The sequence below is a fragment of the Chelon labrosus genome (assembly GCF_963514085.1).
Source record: "Chelon labrosus genome assembly, chromosome: 15".
Taxonomy (NCBI): Eukaryota; Metazoa; Chordata; class Actinopteri; order Mugiliformes; family Mugilidae; genus Chelon; species Chelon labrosus.
In genome coordinates this window covers 12,225,722-12,251,233 of record NC_140348.1, presented here as the reverse complement: position 1 = coordinate 12,251,233, position 25,512 = coordinate 12,225,722, and the positions used below count along the sequence as shown (strand labels likewise).

The 25,512-nt window shown below is 42.5% G+C and overlaps 3 protein-coding genes across 4 annotated transcripts in view; 2 read left to right on the top strand and 1 right to left on the bottom strand.

The window, feature by feature from the left end:
• adam12b (ADAM metallopeptidase domain 12b) overlaps nt 1-5,302 on the top strand; it is a gene marked incomplete at its 5' end in the record, with an annotated part of 44,204 nt that extends 38,902 nt beyond the window's left edge. The window contains 2 exons of the mRNA XM_084561073.1: nt 1,708-1,892; nt 3,059-5,302. Of these exons, the coding sequence (XP_084417199.1) occupies nt 1,708-1,892; nt 3,059-3,110 (237 nt within the window). The 3' untranslated portion in view covers nt 3,111-5,302. The remainder of the gene's footprint in view (nt 1-1,707; nt 1,893-3,058) is intronic.
• Nucleotides 5,303-7,085: 1,783 nt separating this feature from the next.
• On the top strand, nt 7,086-13,199 carry dhx32b (DEAH (Asp-Glu-Ala-His) box polypeptide 32b; the record flags this gene model as incomplete). Its single annotated transcript, XM_084562385.1, has 11 exons — nt 7,086-7,367; nt 7,519-7,712; nt 8,249-8,624; nt 8,714-8,950; nt 9,640-9,733; nt 9,818-9,967; nt 10,796-10,987; nt 11,141-11,281; nt 11,377-11,567; nt 12,173-12,363; nt 12,941-13,199. The coding sequence occupies 11 exons, from the start codon at nt 7,086-7,088 to the stop codon at nt 13,101-13,103; spliced, it is 2,211 nt and encodes a 736-aa protein (XP_084418511.1). The 3' UTR covers nt 13,104-13,199.
• A 552-nt stretch (nt 13,200-13,751) lies between these two features.
• edrf1 (erythroid differentiation regulatory factor 1) lies at nt 13,752-25,133 on the bottom strand. Of its 2 annotated transcripts, none has more exons than XM_084561281.1 (25): nt 24,226-25,133; nt 23,777-23,985; nt 22,789-22,855; nt 22,578-22,703; nt 22,319-22,443; nt 22,064-22,208; nt 21,786-21,887; nt 21,567-21,688; nt 21,246-21,357; nt 20,529-20,676; nt 20,336-20,447; nt 20,003-20,114; nt 19,398-19,676; nt 19,202-19,273; nt 18,708-18,855; nt 18,396-18,590; nt 17,934-18,134; nt 17,541-17,759; nt 17,136-17,362; nt 16,869-17,027; nt 16,356-16,505; nt 16,017-16,170; nt 15,814-15,929; nt 15,523-15,695; nt 13,752-15,066 (listed from the first exon to the last, which is right to left on the bottom strand). In XM_084561281.1, exons 1-25 carry the CDS (start codon nt 24,322-24,324, stop codon nt 14,907-14,909), a joined length of 3,732 nt encoding a protein of 1,243 aa, XP_084417407.1. In that variant the 5' UTR covers nt 24,325-25,133; the 3' UTR covers nt 13,752-14,906. The 2 variants fall into 2 exon arrangements, with proteins under 2 accessions (XP_084417407.1, XP_084417408.1); XM_084561282.1 differs by having other exon boundaries at nt 18,396-18,587.
• Between the last annotated feature and the right edge of the window lie 379 nt (nt 25,134-25,512).

Genomic DNA, 25,512 nt, shown 5'->3' with positions numbered 1-25,512 from the left:
ACACTTGTTCTGAGTGAATAATAGAGATGAGATGTCATAGATTTTGATGGAGAGAGGGTAAGGCTGTGCTTAGTAGAGGAAACCGTCCCGGGAGTCTAAACTGGTGGTGATGAGACGAAGAGAGCGCTGGAGCTCTGCGTGGGTTGAGGAGGGGACTCTGGGGGCTCGACCTGGACCCCAGTTGTGAAGGGTCGTAGCTGTTTGGAAATTACATCCGACGTGTTTAAATCTAACGACAGGGACATGACTGGTTGATTCAGATGGCGAAAATCTAAATGGTTAAACCGGAAACTCCCACAGTCAGCTGATTATAGAAGCGGGGAGAGAAAGAGTGGGTTTTTGAATGAGTGAGGAGAGGGATACTCATATGATCAAACTGTGGGAGAGTAAAAGTCTCCACAAGATTTAGAAGCCTGTCTGTAGTGATTTTTATCCATTTAGTCACTGATGCTGGACATTAAGGTCTCAGTGTTGGTTGATCAGGGCTGGGGTCACGGCCTGTGCAGGCTTGTTCTCCCACACAAACCATTTCTCTGTGGACCATATATGGGGCACAGTGATACTGAAACATGAAAGTATCTTCCTCTTACAGTTTAAAGCACTGTTGTGATTTATATAAAATATGAATGTTCAGGACAGAACAGGAACAGGAGAAGTAAAGTAAATAACACTGACCATCTTCTGACAATACAATGTTCTGCTGGGAAACTTTTGGACCTGGCATTCATGTGGATGTTACTTAGACATGCACCACCCACCTAGACCAGACCAGACCAGATACCCCCACCCCATAGCAATGACACTCCTTGATGGCAGCAGCCAAAAAACATGAAAAACAGGTGTTGACCTGGCCTCCAAATTCACTAGATCCCAAACTAATCAAGTATCTGTGGGAGGATCCACAGAGGACCCTCCCCTCAACCCATAGGATCCAAAGACCCCCACTAACAACATTCTGTTTCCAAACACCACAGGACACCCTCAGAAGGTCCATGTCCATTCTCTGATGAGTCACAACTGTTTTGTAGGCACAAGGGGGAATGTGGTCATAATGTTATGCCTGATTGGTGTGTACTTAAGGTTTCCCAAACCACAGAAAGCATGTGGACAGGGATTTCTTCATGCAGACCTTTGCATCTATGTCACATCGCTGTGTTTGAGCTCTCCACCTCTTGCTGCAGCTCAGGTTTATAAGCATGTGTTGATGTGACAAACTCACTGAATACATGAATGATTTAAACCTTCCTGCATGATGTGGAAAAAAAATCTCAGTGCACATTGCTTCAGTGTATTCCTCTGTGAGTGTGTGTGTGTGTGTTGTGGTGAAGGCGAGGTTGGGTGCACATATGTGTGTCGGTAGCCCGGGCAGCTGGTAACAGATATTTATCACCTCCTCGCTGTAGATTAGTAACACATGATGGCACCTCATCCAGATAACCTTCTACACTCACACGGCACTGCCACAGAGGTGGCGGAGGCAAGGCGGTTTAAGATTCATCTCGTGTTAGCCGTGGGAATCCAGAGACTGATAACACAGTGCCCTCTAGTGAAACGGGTCCACTTTTGTGTCCGGATCGCTGCCACACAACCAATCTATAATTAAAAAAGAGTTAGAAGGTGGCGTGTTGTATTATTCAGGTTTCCGTACACTGTTTCAAGATGAGACACGGACTGAATTTTTACCTCTTACTGTATTTTCCTTTCCAGGACTTTGAGAAGCCCAGTCCGCCCCAGAAACCTCTGCCTGCAGACCCTCTAGGGAGGAGCTCTCGGCTGGGTCACAGTGCCACGGCGGTGGCGGCGGCGGCGGCGGGGTACCACGGGACCGGACCTCGGCCGATACCCATCCCCACTGTGCCCAGGCCTCCGCCCAACATCCCTTTACCCAGCAGGTCAGTTCATCATGATGGGAAAGTTCAAGAGGAACTTGCTGGATTGTAAATCAATTAAAAAGACCTGGAAATTGCTAACAACCGGCGTCCGTCTCCGATATTTAGCGAAGAAACATGTAAAATGTCAAGAATTATGAACAGACTTTGGTGTATTTGTCAAAGTAAATGCAGTTCCACTTCTGGAAGCCAGGGATCGTGTGTAATGCGTTACACCATTCAGCCGTGTGTCGGTTCAGGACAGCGGGATGACAAATCTTGTTATTAAACCTATTTTTGTCATCGAGGACACTGGAAGTAATTGCTTCATACATCACTGGTTGACCTCATTTATCTGTAAAGGATTTATTCAGCTTTATTCACACATAATAGGACTTTTATGTAAAGACATCTCTAACGAATGCCATGTTATTTTTCCATTAAAAACTAATGATCGTCGTGAGCGTGAGGGTCGCTCATCCCTTCTTCTTACCCACCAGTCTCAGAATGTCAGGTCTCATCTAAAGTATTGTACTGGGAGTGCTGCTCAGATTATTATTGTAGCTGTATGAGTTCCTTTTTCAGCTTTTTTTTTTTTTTTTGGTCCTGCACCACATATTGAAAACTTGGCTTGTTTTCAGTGTTTCGTGTTCCTTTGTTAAACCGCTTTTTTTGTTTTTGCTGTACTTAACAGAAGTGATGTTTAAGTCTCTTCATACGGCAAACAAGCATTTAATGTAAATCTTTGTCTTACCTTGTGCAGATGTTGCTTTCACATTAATCCAACAGCGTTCCCTTCAGAGATTTGCACAGTTGGAAGTGTTACAGGGACATTGCTCCGGTACGCCAGACTTACCGTCATGATTTTTAGATAAACATGACATGAAGAGAACGTGTTAAGCTGCAGTCAAATTAATGACTGTCTGAATGGCCGTGTTTGCTTCCAAGAATATCTGCTGAACTTCTTCCTAATCATTCACATCTGATCTGAAGAGAGGCCACTTTGATGAGTAATGAAACGTCTTTGAGGAGCACTTAAACAAGTCCAGTTGCCTTTGTTTTAGCTCAGTTTTTAGCTCAGGGTAACATTTTCTTTAGCGCAACCTTTACCGTGAATCTTAACTGCCTTGTCGCGATGCTGATTGCATTTAATAATGAGGTATGTATTTGTGCTTCTTCATGTGTTTCAGACCTGCGCCGGCGTTGCCCTACAGACCACCAAAGACTCCCAAGGACTGCTGAGCTCTCTACATCATGGACGAGTAGATCTCCCACCAAAAGACGGGCGCTTTCTCGATTTGCACTAGCTGCTGAGACTCTGTAAAACCCTCCGGACGTTCGGAAGTGTCGCAGAGTTTTTCTGGTGAAAGGGAGCTCGGTGGTACGCCTCTAAAAGGTGCTTTGTTGTCCTCACTCAGGTACCAATGAACTATTTATCTATTTAACTATTTAACTTCGATATTAGCGGTTTGTGCACAGACTGAGCTTTTTTTTCCCCCCGCAAGGAAAATCTTAGAATAGAAGGAAGCCCGGTGTCATTTCTTTTGCATTTTTATACTTTTTTCTCAAATGAAATGCTGAACTTTATGATCTTTTTTATAACCAGTGGAGTTGCTTGAATTATAAAAGCATAAGAAAACACTTTGTTTTTGGACTTGGATATTGGGATACAGAGCACGAGTGTTCAGTGCAGCTTGTGGTGCGTTTATCCAGTTAGTTTTATGATGTATTCATTACCAAATACATCCTCTATATCCTTGCTATCGCAATGCTACAAAATATATATATTAATCAAAAGATTTGTTTCCAAAACCAGTTTGCTAAATTAATCATTTAAAAGCTGGATGGAAAATACTTAATTCCTATTAAAGCCTCAGGCTGCGTTTTTGTTGTGAGATTAATCAGATCATTTTACAATCTCACCATCAGGCTCCTTTATTCCTTATAAGTTCACTTTTACAGAACAAACAGGCAAAGTACTTTTCACACTTTTCAGACCGCCTCTGACATACTGCTCTGGGTATGCGTTGGACATGTTCTGCTGATGCTGGCGAGCTCTGCAGAGCGTCAACAGATCTGACAGACTGATTGTGTTCCAGAGAATTACACCAACACCAAATAATTCTGCATTAATGCTGGTGTTTGTATGTTTAACATTCATGCTCACTTTGTCCTCGAGTGTGCGAGCCAGCCTGGATGACTTCAGCGCTGAGGGCTTTCCAAGCTCCTCCTCGACCGTGTCTGACGAAATGTTTTACCCTATCCGTCCTGTCTCTTATTTTATTTTTTTTATTTTTTTTGTCACAACATTCCTTTTGGATTTTGTACGGCTTCGCTGTTCTTCAGATTATTCATGCATTCACTGCATTAGATACAGATCCTGGCGTTGCACTTGAAGTTTTCTTGATGTTATATGTTGACTTGCTGTTATGAAAAGTGGGGGGATTCTGCTTTTAACTCCACCACAGTCCCTTCTCCCGTGTCAGTGCTCACTTTCAATAGTGCATTTTGTATTTGCGGTGTATCCAAATGCAGTTCTCGTCTTTTCACCACTGCGATAGGATTGAAGTCAGAAACACCCTGCAAACCTGAATGATGTTTGTGTACATACATGTGCAAGTAATGCTTTTTTCTTATTTTGGAAGAGGTGTTCAACAGTCAGAGTACTTGCTCTCTGCTGGAAAATACTTGGTATCTGTCGATTAGCTGTTAAATGTTAATGCCATTTGTAAATGTGCTGTGTTTTATTATATTGTTTAAAAGCCACTGTAAAGTGTAAATATTGTATGTCAGTTACCATTTTGTTTTCCTTTTTAGTTCTTTTTTTAAAGCACAGTAATGTAAGAACTGCTTCGAGGACGTGCCCCATTTACAGCGGGCGGTGAAAGCGGGATTTTCGACAGCCTTGTAAGCCAGACTCAAGGTTTCAGGATACAATTCAAACAAAGAGATGAAATCAGAGCCAAATAAAAGTTCCTGTATGACTGTTTACAAGACGTGGTATTCATTTCAATCTCTCTTTGACTTTTCAGTTTAAAATGTCTCACAGCTTTCTATACAAAGCCACCGAAAAGTCACCATGATGAACTACAAACATCTGGCGGATACACCGCACATGCTGTATGAAGATAAATGAAGAAGAAAAAGATAATAAAATGAAGGTTCTTCTTCCTGCGTAGTAGCCAATTAATGCCCTAATGTCACTGAAATCAATGTGTCAAGACAAACATCAGAGGTATAGTATGTGTGTCATTTGTCAGACTTCCTGTCCCTGCTGCAGCGCCTTATTGTTGTTGTTCAACACTGACACCTGTCGGACAACCTGGGTCATTACAGCTACTGAAATTCTGGCCCTCTTTTTCTTTTTTTTGACATAATGTGCTTAACCTGCAGATAAAAGTTGCCTTTGATTACTGATTATGATCAGCTCCCCATATCACTTGTTAATTTAGTACAAATTAAAATTAAAATGCCATTAAGGGACAAAAAATGTCCGCTTTAAAAGCAGCTTAAGAATATTATATGTTAATGTTTCTGTACTTTTTTTTTTACCTAAAAAGTATTGAGTAACTAAATATAGAATTTTAACCCGTTATATGTCAGTGCTTGTGATGGCATCACAGATTTTTCATATATAAAAAAAACACGAATATATTCTGAATGCTATTAACACTGGCATATAAAAGGTTAAAATTCCAAAAAATGTATTAAATTTCGTATTTGTGTTAAAGACTGAAGTTGATTAATAACAATTATGTAAAAAAAAATAATAATAATATATACTATTTTTATGCTGTTTTTAACAACGTAACTAAATAATAAAGGATGTTGCAGTTGGACAGTTAAAAGAATTAAATGAACGAGTTAGCAGAGGCTTTAGTTTGAACAATACCAGTAACAACCACTGTGGGGTGCTAAGACACACTTAACACTACCATGAAGGAATAGTTGACGTCTGACAAATCTGCTTAATCGCTTTCCTAGCTTGAGTGAGAATATTCAGCAGTTGTGTCGCCCTCTTGTGTTATATGTGTTGAGTTTCGCAACCACATGCCAGTGGTTTCCAGGCAACCAGCGGAGATTGCGGGCTAAGAAACAAAGCGTTCAACAGATTTACATGTGTACGGGTAATAAAATGATTACTGATGTTACAGTTATTGAACTCCAAGGTTGACGTTGGGCTGATTTTATTACCTGAAGTTAATTCGATTGTCACAGCAGAGAAAGCACACTGAGACGTTATAAACACAGGTGTATTGTTGATGGCAGTAATTCAGCATCCACAAAAGGATCTAACCGAAGCTGAATGCAGCCATTATCAGTAAACCCTTAAGTCAAAATGTATGCCGTGAGAAAGGTTTATGAAGATCCCAGAGTTTCCTAATACTGCACGACTTCTGAATGATCCAATTCAAGGAGAAATATGTTTAAAACATTCAGTTTTTAACGCATACAGAGATGATTTAATGTCAAACATCTGAACTGAAGCAGTTATGAGCAGATGTGAGGAAAGACAGTTGCCATCTCGTGACAGTGGGGCTGTGACTAGACCATTAATGACTAAACCTGGCTCAGTGGTCCATGACATGTACTGACAACGTTATTATTATCAATTATTATCATGATTATCAATAATCAGACTGATTCCAAATCATTTACAGCATTTTATTCTTACTTAGATAAACATATACGATCAAATTAGTGGACTTTTTGGATTTTAGGAATTATTTATCACACAAAGGGCTAAATTAACAAATATTCTTATCTGGTGTTTTTGTCTCGGACGTTATTCTGACAGGCAACAAGTAAGCTAACATATTTCTAAATTGAATTGCTAAATTGCACCTCAGTTGATGAATAAATGCATCTTCCACAATGAACAGCTTTTAGTCACTGCGTGTGAGCCAGTGGTCTTTGTAAACACTGGAGCCCTCTGAGTCTCTGTCCATCTATCTCTGTTCTCACACTATTGTGTATGCTTGTGTGTATATGGTGTGTGTGTGTGTGTCAGCTGCTGATGACCACACTTCTGTGGGATTAGTGGCCACATGACAACACTGGGCTGGCCGCCTAGTGAGCCTTTCAGTTGGCTCCACTTGCAGAGGCGGCGTGTGTGTGTGCTGCCCAACAGTTTACTGAGAGCTGGAGAGCTCCGAACTTCATTTCTGTGGATCTGTAAATGAAGTCTGATCCAGACAGGCGCCGAGCTCACTAGTGATGGCGGAGGACGTTACCAGTTTAACTGAAGAGGACTATTTTGAGGGGGGCTCTCCCTGTTGTTCAGACACAGAAGCTTTGAGTCAAGGAGACAAAGACTACGATGACATCTTGGAGCTCAACCAGTTTGACGGACTGCCTTATTCCTCCAGGTTTTACAAACTGCTGAAAGAAAGGAGAGAGCTGCCAGTGTGGAAAGCAAAGTGTGAATTTGTGGACACTTTGGCCAAAGGACAGTTTGTCGTCGTTAGTGGCTCTGCCAAAACTGGAAGGAGCTCTCAAGTGAGTACTGTGGCGTATTTAACACTTTAGATTGCACTAACATGGAAAATATTTCAACTTTGTAACAGGGAGATTCTCAAGGTCCTTTTCGACACATAGAGGGGAGGCATGTGTGATGTAAACAACTTTTCTCGCTCTTATTTTGAAACAGATTCCTCAGTGGTGTGCAGAGTTCTGCCTGTCGGACAAGTTCCAGCATGGCATGGTGGTTTGTACGCAGATCCACGCACAGCAGGCCGTGGATCTCGCCCTGCGAGTGGCTGATGAGATGGACGTCAACATCGGCCATGAAGTGGGTTACAGCATCCCTTTGGAAACCTGCTGCACCAGCGACACAGTCCTCAGGTGCGGTAAAGCAGAGCCACTTCAAACCCCCGAAAGTATCCACTTTTTACCCTTTCCCTCTTCTTGCCGCTATAATGCATCGTCATGACACCCGCAGCTAAATCACCCCGCCCTTTCTCATTCTCAAGAGGGGGGTGAACAAAAGGCTTGTGGGGCTCTTTTCAGGGGCTCCTCCACAGCTGCCCGGCTCCTCGTCTGCCCATATGTCACACTCCCTCATGTGTGTCCCTCATAAGTTATCTGGGGAACAAAGAAACGCAGCACACTGCGAGGAAGGAGATAAGATAAACAGGCAGCCAATAATAGGAACAGAACCACTCCAAAGACTAATTATTACAGTAAATCTCACTAATGGGGATAAAGCTGAAGTGTGTGCCTTTCATTAAGATGCCCACCGAGGTATGCTGAATGAATCCTCTTAAATACACTGCCCCACTTTTTCAGACTACATGCTCTTACTCTTAGGGAAACATGAGCATATGCTATCCAGTGCCTGTATTTGCTCCCTCCTAACGCCATACATCATTTGACCACAGATACTGCACGGATGACATGCTCCTGAGAGAGATGATGTCAGACCCTTTGCTTGAGCGCTACGGAGTAGTGGTCGTGGACCAGGCCCACCAGAGGACAGTAGCCACCGACGTACTTCAAGGTCTGCTGAAGGACATCGCCCTGCAGAGGCCAGAGCTACGCGTGGTCCTCCTCACGGCTGCTGAACCCGGCCCCAAGCAGCTGGCCCACTTCACCGGGTCCGCAGTGCCGACCATCCGCCTGGAGAGCCTCGGTGCAGGGGAGGTGGTGCACAGCAGCACGGGCGGCGGCTACTTCTGCTCTGCCCTCCGTCTTGTTCTGGAGATACATCACGCTGAAGAGGAGGGAGATGTGGTTGTGTTTCTGGTGACTAAGCAGGTAAAAATACACAAAACAGTAAAGCATGACCGTTAAAACAAGGAGCCTGAAAACAAGTCAGATTTTCCTTTTTATTTAATCTCTACCAGGAGATTGATTTGGCCCATGAAATCCTGTGTCATGAGGGGCAAAGCTTACCCCCTAATCTGGGTGAGCTGCTTCCCATTGCTGTGCACCCTGGCCAGCCTGGGAATCTACCAGTCCTGGGTGAGGAGGAGACAGGCCGGACCCGCCGAGTATTCCTCACATCCAGCCCAAACGAGGACTTCTTCTGGGCTGTTAGCTCGATACGCTTTGTAATTGATGCCGGGCTTGAGAAAAGATATGTAAGTTCACGCTGTTTTCATGTTTTTTTGAGCTGTTCCTAAACAACTGTGTCTGGCTGCATCCTGCTGGGGGTGGCTGCTGCCATCAAGGAGTGTCATTGCTATGGGGTGGGGGTGCCTGGTCTGGTCTAGGTGGGTGGTACATGTCTGAGTAACATCCACATGAATGCCAGGTCCAAACGTTTCCCAGCAGAACATTGTACTGTCACAAGATGGTCAGTGTTATTCACCTCTCCTGTCAGTGGTTTTGATGTTGTGACTGATCGGTGTAAAGACCTATTTGAGAGGAGAGAGGAGCTGTAGATGAATGAGTCAAACATGCATGTGAATGGTGAAAGAAATAAGGAAATAATAAAAAAACTCACAATATTTGTACTCTTTTAATTTTCTGCTGATGTTAACTGCATTAGTTTCTCTGTGTGATATTCAAAAGCAGTGATTTGGGGGATTATGCAGAAATTGCTTCCCAGAAATCCTCTCAATATTTTCTCAAAACTTGTTTGGTTCTTCCCACAGTAAATGAAGCCTCATGCAGCTAAATCTAATGAAAGAAAAGTTCTCGTGATGCAGAAAAGCAGCACGATTTATTATTATATTCTAACATGTTTTATTTATTAATGTACTGACATGCAAGTAGACTTTTAACCCAGTATATAATTAGGGTCAAACACATTGCTTTGCCATTGCAGGTCCACAACCCCAGGATCAGAACAAACTCAGTCATCATTCAGCCGGTCAGCATCGGTCAGACCGAGAGTCGCAAGCAGCTGGCAGGTCCAGCAGGTGAGGAGTTAGACTGTTCGGTGTGAATTTGCAGCTGCCAAATCAGTTGCTGTCTGGTCTGAAAAGTGTTTTCCTGTCCTGTAGGCAAATGTTTTCGTCTGTACCCAAAGGACAGACAGCTTCCTGCTGAGACACGGCCTCACATCGTGGAGTCTGACATCACCTCCACCGTGCTCTTCTTGAAGAGGATGGAGATCGCTGGACTGGGCCACTGCGACTTCATCGACAGGCCAGGTGAGAGATGTTCTTTTTTTTTTTTTTTTTTGCACTTTGTGTTCGATTGAGCCCCCGTTGTTCCCTAAATTACATGTCCTCGTTGATGATATTACATTTGGGTTCATTCAGTCCGTTCCCTTTTGTTTCAAACAGAAAGGAACTTTGTTTTTTGATTTTTTTTTTGATTGGAAGCCAGTGAGCCGTGCCTCAGCTGAACTGACAGCTCCTGTTCTGCGAGCATCCTGCTGGAGCTGACCTGCTTCCATGTGCTTTTGTTTCCCCGGATTTATTCACCCCCACTAACGCAAACACACTGAGCCTCCCATTAACTGATTAGAGATGCTAGACTAGATGTGAGGGAGGGGGGGGGGGGGGGGGGGCAGGCGATAACAGGCAGCATCTAAGTTTTAATTCCATTGTTTGTACTCGATCCATCTCTCTCTGTGTTCGCGTGATGACCAAAATCAAAAAAAAAATTGTATCATGAAAGACTTTTCATTTAGCATAGTGATACATGGCAGATGTTGATGAGGATTATATAATCCTAATCTGTTATTGCCCATTCACTCTGATCATTCCCATCAGGGTGCCCAGATACTGTGCTGGGGTTATCTCAGTGGGGGACCACTTTGGATTACATCACAAAAACAGACAAATAGTCCATAACAGGTTTAATCAAAAACTGTATTTGTATGCAATTAATAATCCACCAGTTTAAATACTCCAGAGTTATAACGATATTTATATGGTTCTTTGCAGGATTTGGTCAAATAAAAAAAAAATAAAAAAATGTCTGACCAAGGTTTAACTTTTAAGGTTTATAATCCAAAAACCTCTCCAACCCAGATCCTGGAGGCCTAATGCAGGCTTTGGAGGAACTGGACTACCTCGCAGCTCTGGATAACGACGGCAACTTGTCCGAGATGGGCATCATCATGTCTGAGTTCCCGCTGGAGCCGCAGATGGCCAAGACCCTGCTCGCCTCCTGTGAGTTTGACTGCGTCAGCGAGGTGGTCATCATTGCGGCCATGCTAACAGGTAACAGGCCAGGAGTTCAGAATCAATCAGAATGCTTTGTTAATCCTCCAAGGAAAATGCTCCTATAAAGCGACAGTTGGAGTCTGAAATATTTACCATGACTAAAACTCAGTGGGAGATGTTTGATGTAAGGTTTTGTGGATTGCTTTTTAGCCCCATCTTGCTTCATGGTTCCCTCTGTGGAGCTGAAGCCAGAGGCGACACAGTGCCACATGAAGTTCCAGCACCCAGAGGGAGATCATTTCACCCTCGTCAACATCTACAAGGCCTTTAAACAGTGCCAGCAGGATGCATGTGAGTTCAGAGAGCATCACCTACACGGAAACTAACCCCAACGACGACTGTCCTCACACGGCAGCTCATTCTGCCTTCCTGTGTCCTGTGGTTAGACTGCAACGTGGAGAAGTGGTGCCGGGACTTCCACCTGAACCACGCCGCTCTTCTGATGGCTGACGCTCTCCGCGCCGAGCTCACAGACACCCTGAAGAGGATCGAGCTGCCCGTCTCGGTGCCCGCCTTCGGTTCCCGAGCCAACACCGTCAACATCAAGAGAGCTCTCCTGGCAGGCTTCTTCATGCAGGTCAGAAAAAAATATAACTTTATTACGCCTCTGAAGCGCCGCAACACACTGAATTTAATATTTTATGTAACCTGGCAGTCCGGCAACTTTCAGATCCAACGCTTCGACAGACGTTTCACCTGCTTTCATCTCTTTCCTTTCAAATGACACTTCGGCTACTTGAATTGCTTCCTCTTCGGCTGGTATTTCAACACCCTTCGATGCCGGCACTTCAGCTGACCCTTTAATGCCTTTATCTTTGAACAACACCAAAAAAATCAACTGATATCATTTATACTCCTGTGATAGCAATGTTTCCTTTCACAACTTGGACTTCACCACAACCTTCTAGCTCAATTCAATAAATATTTCTGCTCCTTTCGAAATCTGAACCATCCTTTATTTCATCTGATGCTTCAAACTGAGCGTTCACGCTTCCATTTTACCTGCCATTTCAGCTTCTTTCTGTATTTATTTAAAGAATTTAGCCTTTTCTTCTTGCTTGTATTATGTTTTTTGCCTTTTTTTTTTTATCTTCATTATCTTCTATTGATGGCAGAATCAAAAGTATGGTGCATTTTGTATTGGGAATGGACTGACCAGTTCTGGCTCTGGTTTCCCCTCAGGTGGCGCGGGATGTGGACGGATCAGGGAACTACTTCATTCTGACCCATAAGCACGTGGCACAGATCCACCCTTCGTCCGGCTACGGGGCCAAAAGCCCCAAGCTGGGCCTTCCGGACTGGGTGCTGTTCCACGAGCACTCCTTCTCTGAAGACAACTGCCTCCGCACCGTAACCCACATAACACCGGAGGAGTAAGTCTCAGCTCGTCGACATTTCACTCTTTATGCATTTTAATTTGCGTTTTGTATTTGCATGTGTGCAGTTTTGCTAAGCAGAATGCAGTATGTTGTTGCTGTAAAGGCAGCCAGTAGACCACCCTCTTATTTTCACATTTGAAGAGGCTTATAAGTAATCAGTCAGTCACATTCCTCTTCCCTTTTGAACCACATGAGCAGCTGCCATTCAGCAGAGACCAGTGATGCAGCTTGTGGAGGAAGGTATTATAATCCTGCCCTGTAGTATCTGCTAGTTGGAGGAGGGATTACGGATTGCACAGATCTCTGGGAATGTGGCGCTGGAGCTTAATGGAGGAATAGAAAGCCGTGCAGCCTTTGTCACGCTCTCTTAAATTCCACATCCTGGAACGTGTGAATCCGTTCATTGCAGCTCAAGTAATGCGAGGGGCAGATGTACTGTAAGTCCTCCAACAAAAGTGTGTGTCACTCAAAATGAAACCCGGCCGAAAAATTGAAATCAAGCTTGATTCGGTTTTATTCCACACAAATGCGTCACTAGAATTGATTTTGTCCTTTCTCTCTTTCCCGTTAGGTTCATCCAGATGGCGCCGCAGTACTTTTTCTACAACTTGCCGTCGAGCGAGGGCAAAGACATCCTCCAGAATATTTTGAACCATGAATCGTCTCAGCACAAAGAGGAGAAACAGACTTCTCAAGAGGACCCTCAGACGTCTGACCGCTGTGTTATACAATGACTGACTCACTGCTCCAAATGATGGTGGTGATGATCCAGAAAGGACTATTGCACTATATTGTACAGAATCACACTGGAGAAATGTTTTTAGCAACCCTTTCTTTCATCTGTATCCCATTTTTATCAAAATACCATGTTTGGTATTTATCTTTGAATAGTTTTACAAAGTGCACTAATATATGAAAGAGTTCCAATTTGTTTTTTTATTCTACTCTAATGAGGTTTCCAGTATAAACTCACAGTCTGAGTCTTTTAATGAGTCTGTGGCTTCTTACATTCAGTCCCACAGCACAGCCTGATTAATGAGGCACAGGGACAGTTTGGACACGGCTGCAGCTCCATCTGGTGTGGACACAGCTCTTTAACAGTGAGGTGACCCAGTTCACTGACACCGCATTGAAAACATCGTGTCCTCCTCTTTGGCGACCCCGACAGCAGAGGACCACCGCCAGAAACCACAGGGTACACTCTTACCTAATCCACAAAAACCTTTTAATCTAAATTACGTGAAACATTAGTATAGGATGTGTGATCACACTGTATATTTATTATTTAAAAAGACCTCATGAAAATACTCTGGTTAATCACGTGTGTCCCGGAGCGAAGCCTATTATGAGAAACTGACAATATAATGAAACAAAACGGTGTATAAAATTTAAAAACCTTTTATTTCGTTTCACAGCAAACCATGCTGATATAAACTCACATTTATACATTACAGTACAGCACTGTATAGTATAGCCTCTACAGTTTGCATTGAACGTTGTCGAACTATTGCACGCCGTTGTTGTGTAAAGCAAGTAACACAGCTGAGCTCCTTTAAGCTGTCATTCACGGGTCAGTCTAATTTATTCACAGCATTGTTGGTATTGTTGAATATCAAAAACACCAATTAATATTAATGACTAATTTAGCATTTTTCAAGCTCCTATGTGTATAATTCACGTGATTATTTTCCGTAACATCGTGTTTTTAGAAAGATTAGACAATATGGGTGGTTTCTGGTAAAACTGAAAACAAATCCTACACATAGGAGCTCTGCATTTGACCCATAGCCGCTTAAAGGGTAACTACTGTTTTTTACAACCTGGACCTTATTTCTGGTATAAAATACGGCCGTTTACTCACCCATATAACTTTTGTGTAATTTGTATTCCTTCGGGAGATATTTAGATCAGCGTATATCCATATAGTGGGAGTGACTGGGGCACCGAAACGCAGCCTCTAAATAACTCGTTCATTTTACCAATATTTTGTTATCGTACGCTAGTGCTATTCCCTGTTGAGTACGGAGTTACCTGTTATCATCTTCAAAGATGTCTTCTGACCTGGATGATGTTGTCTCTGAGAGACGGCAGATAATGCGTTATTTAGAGGCTGTGTTTCGGTGCCCCAGTCACTCCCACTAGATGGATATACGCTGATCTAATTATCTCCTGAAGGAATACAAATTACACAAAAGTTATATGGGTGAGTAAACGACCGTATTTTATGCCAGAAATAAGGTCCAGGTTGTAAAAAACAGTAGGTACCCTTTAATAAGCGATAAGAAAGAAAAAAAAAAACATTCTGAATTTACATCTCTTCACAAAAGTGTACATTTCAAAACCTGTAATGCAAATGTTAGAAAAAGATGGATTCATTTTAAAGGCGCAGAAGGTGAAATTAGCTTTGAAACTGTAATACAGAATAGGACAGTGTAGCCTGAGCATGTGCATGTAAATAACTTTAAGTCACTGTTTTGAAAAGGTCAAGTGTTCCCCAGAATGAAGCCTGGAAGTCAAAGTCTGGAGGATCTTCCTTGTTAAGGTTTGCCTGTGTCATTACTTCCCGTCTGAGGCGTCAGCTGCTCCAGTAGCTCGACGTAGTGCTCGACGCGGCTGATAATAGGTGCATTTTTCTCCGCACGCAACAGCTTTGAGTACACGTTCTTATAGGTTTTCAACAGCTCCTCGTCTTTATTGCTGCAACAAACATAAAAAAATTTGGTCAGGAGTAAGAACCGCTAAATATTAAATACATAAATGTGGGCTAAATGAACCCATTAAGGCAAAATCCTTTTAACTTTCTGTTAGTATGACCTCGGCCCACACTGCTGCAGTAATGCTGTGGAAAGCAAGAATCCAAAAATCCCAAAAGAAGCGAGCAGAAATGGATTAAGACACAGGTCTCTTCAACATTAAGTTCAGCTTTAAAATCCTGCTAGATGATTCTCTGCATATACTCCAGATGTAAACTGAGTTATGAACTGAGCAGGGAGCTCTCTGAGCAGCTAAGATGTAGATAAGAGACAAAGACTAAACACACAAAAAAGAAATTAAGATGAATTTGCATTAACTATGGAAATCGTGGGATTAAATATTTTATCTACTGGCAGCTCAGACATGGATAGCAAAATAGAGTTTAAGATTGTTGCTCACCTTGGTTTCCGTTTAATTGTTGTCATCAGTTTGATCACCTGCAGCAGCAGGAAGGAGAAACTTGGCTCAAACACGCCAATTAACTTCATCACTTCCTCGAGGTTCAGTCCCGCTGTGGGTCCACTGGAGACATCAGGAGACTCTACTGATTCAGCGGCGTCTGATTCACTCAACTAGACAGGAAGTGAAAGACAAAGGTGTTATTGGCTACACAGTGACTGGGCAAAGCTCTGCAAAAACAAAAAAAGCACGGGAGAGCATTAACTAATTATCTGCTGTTCTGTAACGTACCTCCGTCTGCTCCTCCAGCAGCTCTTTATGAATCAGCTGGAAAGCAAAGCGAGTTTCCGTCATGACCTCTATTGCTCCAGTCAGGCTCTTTAGCTTAGCCGCGCTGCTGCTCTGACCTGTTAAACACAACATGAAACATTACTTTAAGAGCAATGCCACTATCCTCCTCACGACAAAACCAGTCACTGCTGTGTGTTGCTCACCTGCCATGGTAAACTCAGCGAAGGCCACTCTCTCCAGCAGAGTGCGGAGCAGCTCACAGGGTGCATCTTTGAGGCTGAGGAATAAACTGACAGCCTTGCTGTAGTGAAGCTCGGCCAGGCTCCGATGCTGCTTCCTCAAGTGTTCATCTCCCACCTGTCACACAGTTACAGCCAAAAGCACCCGTCAGCGCATTTTACTGCTGTAAGTTAGAAGTACAGACAATCTGCTCCCAATCTTTCAGCCTGTATTGCTTTTGTTTTAATGTACAAAGAGGTTGAGAATGAGAAGAAAACATATATTTTTTTAATATTATTCAATTACTTCACATTTTTCCCCACCTGGTTGCGAAAGCAGCTGTGGTACATAGAGGCTAGGCGGTGGTGGATGGTGGCCGCTCTGTACTGGTAGAGCGGCTGTCGAGCCGATTCAGTCTGCAGGTCACAGTACTTCAGGGACTTCATCATCGCCTCGGTCACCTCCCGCTCAATCTGGGAAGACAAAAACAGGGATGGATGATTTAAAATTTGGTCACACGCCTAGAAGTTACTGATGCCAAACAACGGACAATGATGAAATCAGCCATAACATTAAAACCACCAACCGGTGAAGTGAATAACAGGATGTTACTTTGTGTGCTGGAGACCAAGCACATCACGGTGAGTTTGCAGCCTAACATATCCCACCCACTCACAGGTGCCATGGCAACAACATAATCAGTGTTATTCACTTGACCAGGGATTATGACCATTATGGTCATTATGTTACGGCTGATGGGTGTATAATAATTGGAAAAAATGGAGGACTATTAAAACTTTACAATATTTGTTCACTATTTTATGTAACAACCCCACCTGCTCCTGTGCCTTCCTGGACAGTGGGGCGTAGTCTTGCAGAAGCGTAGCCAGGGTGAAATAGGTAGTAGACAACTCCCAGTTCACACTATCCCAAACTGCTGGGTGGTTCTCTCTGCATGCCAGTGACTTCATTGCCCGCAAGTAGTAATCAATGGCCTGGGGTTAAAAGAAGAAGTATTAATAGTATATTAGACTGCAAACAGTCAGATCAAAGAGACTGTAGAAGACTCAATGCAGAATTTAAGACTTAAAAGATGTGGTTACCTTGTTGTAGTAAAGAGCCTCTTCAGGTGAGAACTCCCCTCTGCTCTGGTCTACAGCGACGGCGCAGTGGGCCTGAGCACAGATCCTCATCAGCCTGCCGGTATTACACAGCAGTAAGGCTGTGTTTGTGCTGTCTCTGATGGCTTCAAAGTCTTTCATTCCTTTCTCGAAGAAGGCAAAACTCTTTTTCCACATTTCCTGCTCTGCTATAGACACAGACTTCTTAACTAGAAGGAAGAGGTAGAAGCTTGTATAAATAATTTTTACTCCATATTTTTACTGATATCAATACAAAAATATTGTCTTTTGACATTCTTCTCTGCAAAGCAAATTGAAGTTCAGAAATTCTGGAGATGCTGGTCAAAATAGCATAAATAAATGCATGAGGCAGTATCAAAACTTTACCCTCTTTCTCTGTCTGCATGGCGGCAGCTTGGTTCATATAGTAAACTCCCATCTCGTTGCGGATGTTTCCCAGCCTCTTCAGAACCGGAGCCAGTTGATCTGACGTATGGTCTTTCAAAGGCTCAGAGACAAGCAGCTCGTACGCTGCCTCGTAGCACTTACTGCTAACAAACAGTTGGTATTCTGGGTCCATGGCCAGGTCAGTTGCCATGTTGAAGGCTAGCAGGCAGACAGTAAAAAAAATGACAAATGGAGCAATCAATTATTGAACGCAACCAGAAAAGGCAGCAGATTTTAGGGCATTCTGGAGTGAAGTAGGCACTTTTAATGTGTAAGATGTTGGGGGAGCTGAAATAGACACCACTTATGGATGAAACTCCTTTAGTGACTGACCTTGGCAGCTGCTCTCTCTGTGCAGGCTGTGCAGGATATCCTGGTCCTCTTTGGTCTGGTAGCTGTATTCCTCCAGGTAAGCTGCTCTGTTGTTGGCATTCTGGGCCAACATCAGCTGGATGTCCCCACACAGAGACAGGCACTGGCTGTGAAACTGCAGCACTTGTGGGTGCAGTGTACTGCTCACTGAACAATAGGCGTCTGGAGGAAACAGCAGAATGGAGAAATGAATGTCGTTATTCATTCATAAAATATTCAAGGAGCTGTTTGTAAATGCTACAAGATCACAACTGAACTATTCAAAAAAGCAATGTCGTTAGAGTTATAATTGTCCTATTATGAATTATATGAAATGCATATTTTATATATAATTCAGGCCTGTATCAATTATATGCGGAACATAAACAGAATCCTACTTAAAAAACGGTGAAATCACTTGATACGCAAGTTAAATAAACTTACCATAACACTGCAGAGATAGCTTGATGTAGCGTAAAGCTCGTCCATACTTGAGCAGGTTTGTGGCTGCATCCGACAGGACGTAGTAGGCCTTGGAGGCTTTCAGGAAGAGCTGCAGCTTCATCCGGTGCTGCCAGGAGCCCGGGATCATCCCTGAGCGTGTCGGGTGTTTCTGGTCCGCCTGCAAGGGCTCCGCTGCTTATGTGCACATGTAGCAAAAACAGAAACGAATTGAACCTCAGAGTAGGTCGTGAAGTTTATTTACTTCTAGTTTTACAGGATTACTATTATATCAATTGAAGACTCTAGACTGACCTCTTTCAAGCAGAAGAGAGATGCCTTTCTCAGCAGCACATGCTCCGTTAGCACTTCTGTCCTCATATTTAAGAGGAATGGGTGTATTGGGGTCTGCAGCTGGGAGATCACTCTCCTTCTTGATGCTGCCGTCCACTGCCTTCAACCCCTGTGCATTGAATATAAGCCATTTAGTAAAAGGGTACCCCAGCAATTTAGGAGTCTTTAAACAACTAAAATGGGTACCAGGGCACTATTTTTATGGCATTCACTTGACTTTTCAATACTTGGCCACAACACAACTCAGCCACCAACAGTTCAGTAAAAGATTGAGGTGTATAGTAACTAGTAGTGACATACTGGAGACATCTGACAAGCTTTTTTCTTCTCTTCCAAGAGCTGGCTTTGATATGTAAACTAGGTGATGTTTCCTTTTGAGTTTGACAAACTTCGTAAGGCACTTGAAATCTTAGCACAGTATGTGAAATAAATATACATGTCATGCAGTAACTTGCCTTTAGTACATAGCTCAGGACGTGTCTGCATCGCTCCTCTTTGTCTTGAGACACAGGGAATGCACCACTTGGCTGCAGAAGTTATAAAGGGAAAGATTATCTTTTTTGTTTTTACATACAACGCATTTATCCGTTTGCTCTCATTTGTCCCATTCATTCTGTGTGCAGGTGGAGGCACAAAGAACATTTCACTCACTCTGATCTGGTGAGTGGATTTGTATTTCTCTGGGACCGACAGCTCTCCTACAGAGCGGATCACAGCCACTGCTTTACTGTCATCCTGTGGACTGGAGCAGTTACCGAAGGAGCCATTATCGTCGCTGTCCTCTGTCAGGTCCTCCTCTTCTTCCTCCCTGTCTTCGTCACTGTAGCTGTCCTCCGAGCCACCGGCCCGCAGCGACTCCCCTCCGTCTTCTTCTGGAGGCTCGTCGAGCTGGAACAGCTCTGACAGCATGTAGTGGGCTGAGGCGATGATCTGAACAGGCAGGAGATAGAAGAGATCAGGACAGGAGTCAAGTTCAATTCACATCTAAGCTACAATATGCCACTCTCAGATTTAATCAAGTAGATCTACCTTGTACTTTCTCCGCTGTATAAATATAGGGAAAATATATATAAATGAATCTAAAAACCTAAAATAGATTTTTACTTAAAGGAGGATTCTCTGGTAAGTGCTCCGTCTGTATCATTTTACTTAGCAGTTTATCTTTTAACTGTAGTCTGAGAGTTTAAATCAAACCTATTATTCTGACTCTGAAAGGAGGGCAGGACTTGCTGTCATTTTGTTGAGGTGACACCTACCTGAGGATGCCTCTCTTGATCCAGAAGCTTGACGCAGTTTAAGAGCAGAGTTCTGATTGTGCCGTAGTGCTTTCGGTTTTGCCTCGCTTTCAGCATCAAGTTGCTGGCCACTCTGTGTCGCAAAACAGAAAGACGACAAGAACTTAGTACAGCTCTGCAGCTTTATTTCTGATCATACATATGATTTCAGTTTACATTCCTTTAATTAAGAAGATTTTATAATGCATTAAGTATGACAAACCAAATATAACCAAATATAAACCAAATACAATCTGCAAAAACAATCCCAAAACACTAAGATGCTCATATTGTGAGGCTTCCCCATGCACTTACTTGTACAGTAACACAGCCACAGGAAGAGTGAAGGGATTCTGACATTTGTCTTCCTCCGCCTCCTCACATAGAGTGGTAAGATCATAAAGCTTCACAATGTCACTCCCACTAGCTGTGGATTCAAAAAAATGCCATTAGATAACACTGAGATAGACAAGCACACAACGCTTCCAAAAGACTTCTGTTTTCCCACCTTTGAAAAGCCAGTAGGTGTGACCCTCTTTGGTGCAGTTGGACTTAAGGAAGGAGAGGATGTTTTGGGCGATGTCTTTCACTACTCTGGTAGAGAAAGTTGACTTCTCGAGATGAGGGATGTCTTCTGTTTTTATCATCTCATATTTCTGCAGGGAAAACCATGAAGGCAAAAACGATGGGAAAATTTAGTACCACCTTTTCTATTAATTTGCTATCAAAATTGCAATCTGGTTTCCCTTTTAACCTCTATTTGGTATCTATTGGGTACGTATGAAGTTGTACTATGTGTTGCTCTCAATAGTGCATGCACATGCTTCTCAGAAGGCCTCAGTTCCCAAGTGGGGAATTGTTATTTTTCAGATTTCAGTATGTTCATGTGTTGGGGAGGTGTTTTCTGTATGTATGTATCCTCATTAATATACAATGTATGCAGAAAGGTACTCCAGGAGTATCTACTCCATATGATATACCTGAGCTGTAAGTGTATCATTTCTATTATGTATTGTTATTGTGTACTGTACTATTATGTGTATAGATTAACTAGCATTAGCTTAATGTACTATGGTATTAATGATTTTAAAGTCTACTTACTGCCATTAGAAATGACTACAGCAGAAAACATAATTCATGTTCTGCTATGAAGATTAACTATGGCAACCATCCAACAAATGAAAAGGCATACTTCAATACTGGACAATAGCAAAATGTAATTTACCTGAACAATGCCATTGACGTGAAAGCACATGACAAGTTCTGGGACATTGCACATCAGATTGTCGAGCCAGTAATCTATACCTGTCAATATGTTGATTGGTTTGTTGTTGTCCCTGAAAAACACAGAGAGAAAGTTAGATGTCAACAATTAGATTTAGCAGGAAAGACTCTGATGAGGATACAGCATCCAAAATTACATTTCTCCTTCATCTCCCGAGGCGAGCAGAACTAAATTAAAACGTTGATAGACTGTATGTCAACCTATTTTGTTCCATTAAGTGCGTAGATTATGTTGCATTATCAAAGAGAGACAGATACCAACCTGAGTCTCAAACTGACGGCAGGATAGCGACCACCGCCAAAAATAGGCATGTTGGACCCAACCAGCATGTGGATGTCCTCAAACGTCCACATGATGTTTCGCACAAAGTCATTTCTTAAACCCTGTGAAGAGTGACATCAGAGTATATAACAGTCAGTTTAAGTTGCACATTAGCTGCCAGCTCTAGCATTAAACAGCTAAGGTTAGTTAAAAGGTTACCTGACTGTTCTCCCCTTCGTTGAAGAGAGTAGGGAGGTTTTGCTCTTTAGGTACAGACGTCACCTGGCCCAGCGCAAACTTGCTGTCCACAGGAACATTTTCCTGCACATTTCACAGAATCAGTGTTTTATTTTTATTACAATAGGCTGTGACACAATATGACACAGATAATTCCCTCCAAGCCAAGACCAAAAATCAGCGTAATCCTCCCTTAATTCCTTCTAAAATATGTTTGTCTTACTGGAGATAAGTCATTGGCTATCCAATAGCTACGCTACCTCTTTGGGAGCATCTGATTCTTCTGCATCAGAAGTGCTTGTGAAGGCGGTGGGCCATGAAGAGCTGAACTCCTCAGCCTCATTCTCCTCCTCCCTTTCATTCAGGTTGTCTGATACAGGCTCTGCTGCTCCATCACCATTTATACTGCAGGAAACACAGAAGTTGCTACTGTTATTAAAACAGAAAAAACAGCATCACCAAATAACTAATATCAAACTTCTATGCTAAAAACATTTACTTGAACATGTACTCACCTGTAGTAGAGGAACTTTGACAGGATTGCTTTCTGATACCAGTGCTCTTTGCTCTTCTTTTTCCTCTGCCATTTCTGATCGATTAACCGCTGGTAGAACTCCTTCAGCCACGTCCAATCTCCCGTCTAAAACGGATACATCACAGGGACAACACAATCACAAACAAAATCACATACTTTAAAGATATTATCATGTAAATAAAAATAATTAAATGAGCAAAAATTATTATGGCATCATCAACGGCGGAAATATGCTGTACCTGAGAAGATCTCATAAAGAGCTCTTGAATGTCCAGCTCATCCAAAAGTAATGTCCTCCCCACGCGGTGAACGGCCATACTAACATGGGACTTGCTGTAGGGAATCTTCAAAAGCTTCTTGATGTTCTAAAGGCGACAGAAAACAATGTTAACACCCACTGCATGTGCATGTTTCAGACTTAAAGACTACAACAGATTTGCAGCAACAAACCTCTGAGTCTGATACCACGTCAACATCATCCCCGATGCAATCAATGAAGTCATAGGCCATCCCAAAACTGCAAAAATGAACACAAAGGATATGAAAATAGAACAGGGTCAGGCTGATTAACAATGACTAAAGGCTTCTGCTGATTAATCTGTACACATAATTCAACCGCTGATAGCCCCAATTTAAATCCAGCTAATTGAGGATCATTAGCTATTTAAGATATTCAGTGAGAAGCAATCTGGGTACTGGTGGTTTGAACCAGAGTTTTGTAACATCAGTGAAAATAGGCAGATTGCATGGAGTCCATTACCCACTGTGCCAAATGTGGAAAGCCCAGTGAGCACTAATCAGTCTTCATGAGTGCATTCAAAGGCCATCTGTCCAGCAGGTTTCTGCAATTAAGCAGCGCGCAGAGCATGATGCTTTCTAATACAAACTCTAATATAATATTATTCCAGTCAGTGTCAGATTATTCAAAGTATCACTAATTACCGTTGACTAGAAATTAAATTTCAAAATATTCCAGTACTAAATAAAGATGATTCATTTGTATTAGTTTATCCTTATTCATATAAGTGCATGCAATACAACTTGCAATAAAGCTAATTTAAATCAAGGGACTTCAGACTGTAGGAAAGAGTAAGAATGTGTAATAGAAGTGCCAATAAACTAAAGTAAATCCAACTAAATCCTGACTGGATATAATGGATCACAGCTGATATCACAGTGAGTATTTAAATCCAGAAATGTAAACTGGCAAACACTGCATTTAAGGTTTACAGATTGGACTCATGACTGTTGAATTTAAATCTCTGCCTAGTTAACAAAATCTGCAAACTGTATTTAAGCAGTCAATACGTCCAATACAAATACTGTAATCCAAGCAGGAAATCAACTGGTATCGCTCCATCAGATTGGACAAGAGCAGGGTTATAAATAAAACACTTCTGACGGAGACCAACATCGTTTCACACAAACAGTGTCATACCTGGAAAAAGGCTTGCTCTTGCTGCTGGACCCTAATACAGTGGTGCCAGCGCTGCCCAGCTGAGGGTTTTCTCTCAGCCAGTTGGCAGGAGGCAGCTTCAGGTCTGTCTTCTCCTGCAGGAGGGCATAGCTGGTAGGCGGTGGGGCGGCAGAGTACTTGACTACGGCACAGCTCTTTATTTCACTTTCACCTGAACATATTGCAGAGTCCTACAATATCAGGAAAACAAAGAATCATTTTATATAAGTTGGTGATGCAACAAGGACTGATGGTGATATTTGTTTGGCCAATTGATGTATATCATCAAACTTGTCTAATACGTCTAAATGTGTCATAAGCAGAGTAACTACAGGTGACAGTGACAACTTATTTACCATTGTAAATAGTAAACCAAGCCATACACCCATAGCCAACATGATAATTCCTCCTTTGGCAGTTCAGTTACTTACATGTTTGCTGTTATCTCCTGTGCAGCTGGGTCCACTCACTTCTTCCTTTGTATTATCCAAGGGGACCCCTGGCTCTCTGTACCCAGCTGATGCACTCATACTGGACACACGACCGACGATTTCCTAACTACTAGACGACGTGCCCATGTCTCCGACAACCCATAAACAAACTATACCTTAACCCAATAACGAACGAGATTAGTCATTATAATGACAAATTAAGAGATATCTAGTCTAGATAATGTGCTAGCTTGACGAGCTAGCTGCTCGAAAGAGCAACGCTGACTCGTAGAGACCTTTAAGAAAGTGTAGTTATACAACACGGTTATTAAATTAAACCAAAACGAGATTAAAACGATAGGCTGGTGCTGTCTTGCTGAGCAAAGTGGTGTTTAGTCCTTAGCTAAGAACCTAGTTAAACAAGCCTGTAGCTTCTTCTCTGTCCATCCAGCAACTCTGTTTACAGACCGAACGTCACGTTTGAGCGAGCAGAATGCTAACAACAACTTCCGGTTTCACGATAAGACGAACTCCAAAAGTAATTTTATTTTTATTTTGAAGATGGAAACTTCTTCGCAAACATAAACAACCTCACTTAAGAGTTTGTAACGTAGAATATTTGCGTTGTCGCGCTACTATTTCCGCCACAACGACTTATTTTGATAGAGGCGTGAACCGGAAGTACTTTCCAGAAAAGTTGAGCACGTTCTAGTTTGTTCTAAGGGCTTTTATTCTGAAATGTTATGACACATACAAATAGCATCAGCAGCAGAAAGAGTAGAAATAATCAGAAGTTACAAAAAAGGACACGTCCTATTTTATTTATATTGTCCATAAAAAAATCGAAAAGTTTCATAAAAAATATAAATAAATTCTATAATAATAGCTTCAGATGATGAAATTAAGACTTCTGGGGGGTATTCCAGAAAGCAGGTTTAACAAACACTGAGATAAAACTTAACCTCTGGGTTGTCTGAACCTGAGGCGACTAAACCCGAGCTGTCGGTTCCAAAACACCGGTTAGCAATCAGTTCAATCAACCCCGGATTGTTTAACCTAGAGTTGTGCGCGATCACGGCGAAGTTATAAAGGCATCATCTATTGAGAGTCGAAACCATGAGTAAAAATGGCAAAGCGCAGAGCAGCCTATTTTTCTGAAGCGGAGCAGCAAGTTCTGCTCGAGGCGTACGAGGAGGAAAGAGCGATAATCACGAAAAAAAGCAATAGGCTACTTGCGCGTCTGCCAAGGAACGAGATCTTGCTTGGCAGAGAATTGCCGACCGCGTA

Bases quoted from the DNA above. Each gene is read 5' to 3' on its own strand.
- edrf1 (XM_084561281.1), bottom strand. From the start codon at position 24,324: ATGAGTGCATCAGCTGGGTACAGAGAGCCAGGGGTCCCCTTGGATAAT. The intron at 23,986-24,225 runs GTAAGTAACTGA...CTGATATTGTAG, and splicing joins CAGGAGATAACAGCAAACAT to GACTCTGCAATATGTTCAGG. The intron at 22,209-22,318 runs GTGAGTACATGT...TGTTTCCTGCAG, and splicing joins TCAAAGTTCCTCTACTACAG to TATAAATGGTGATGGAGCAG.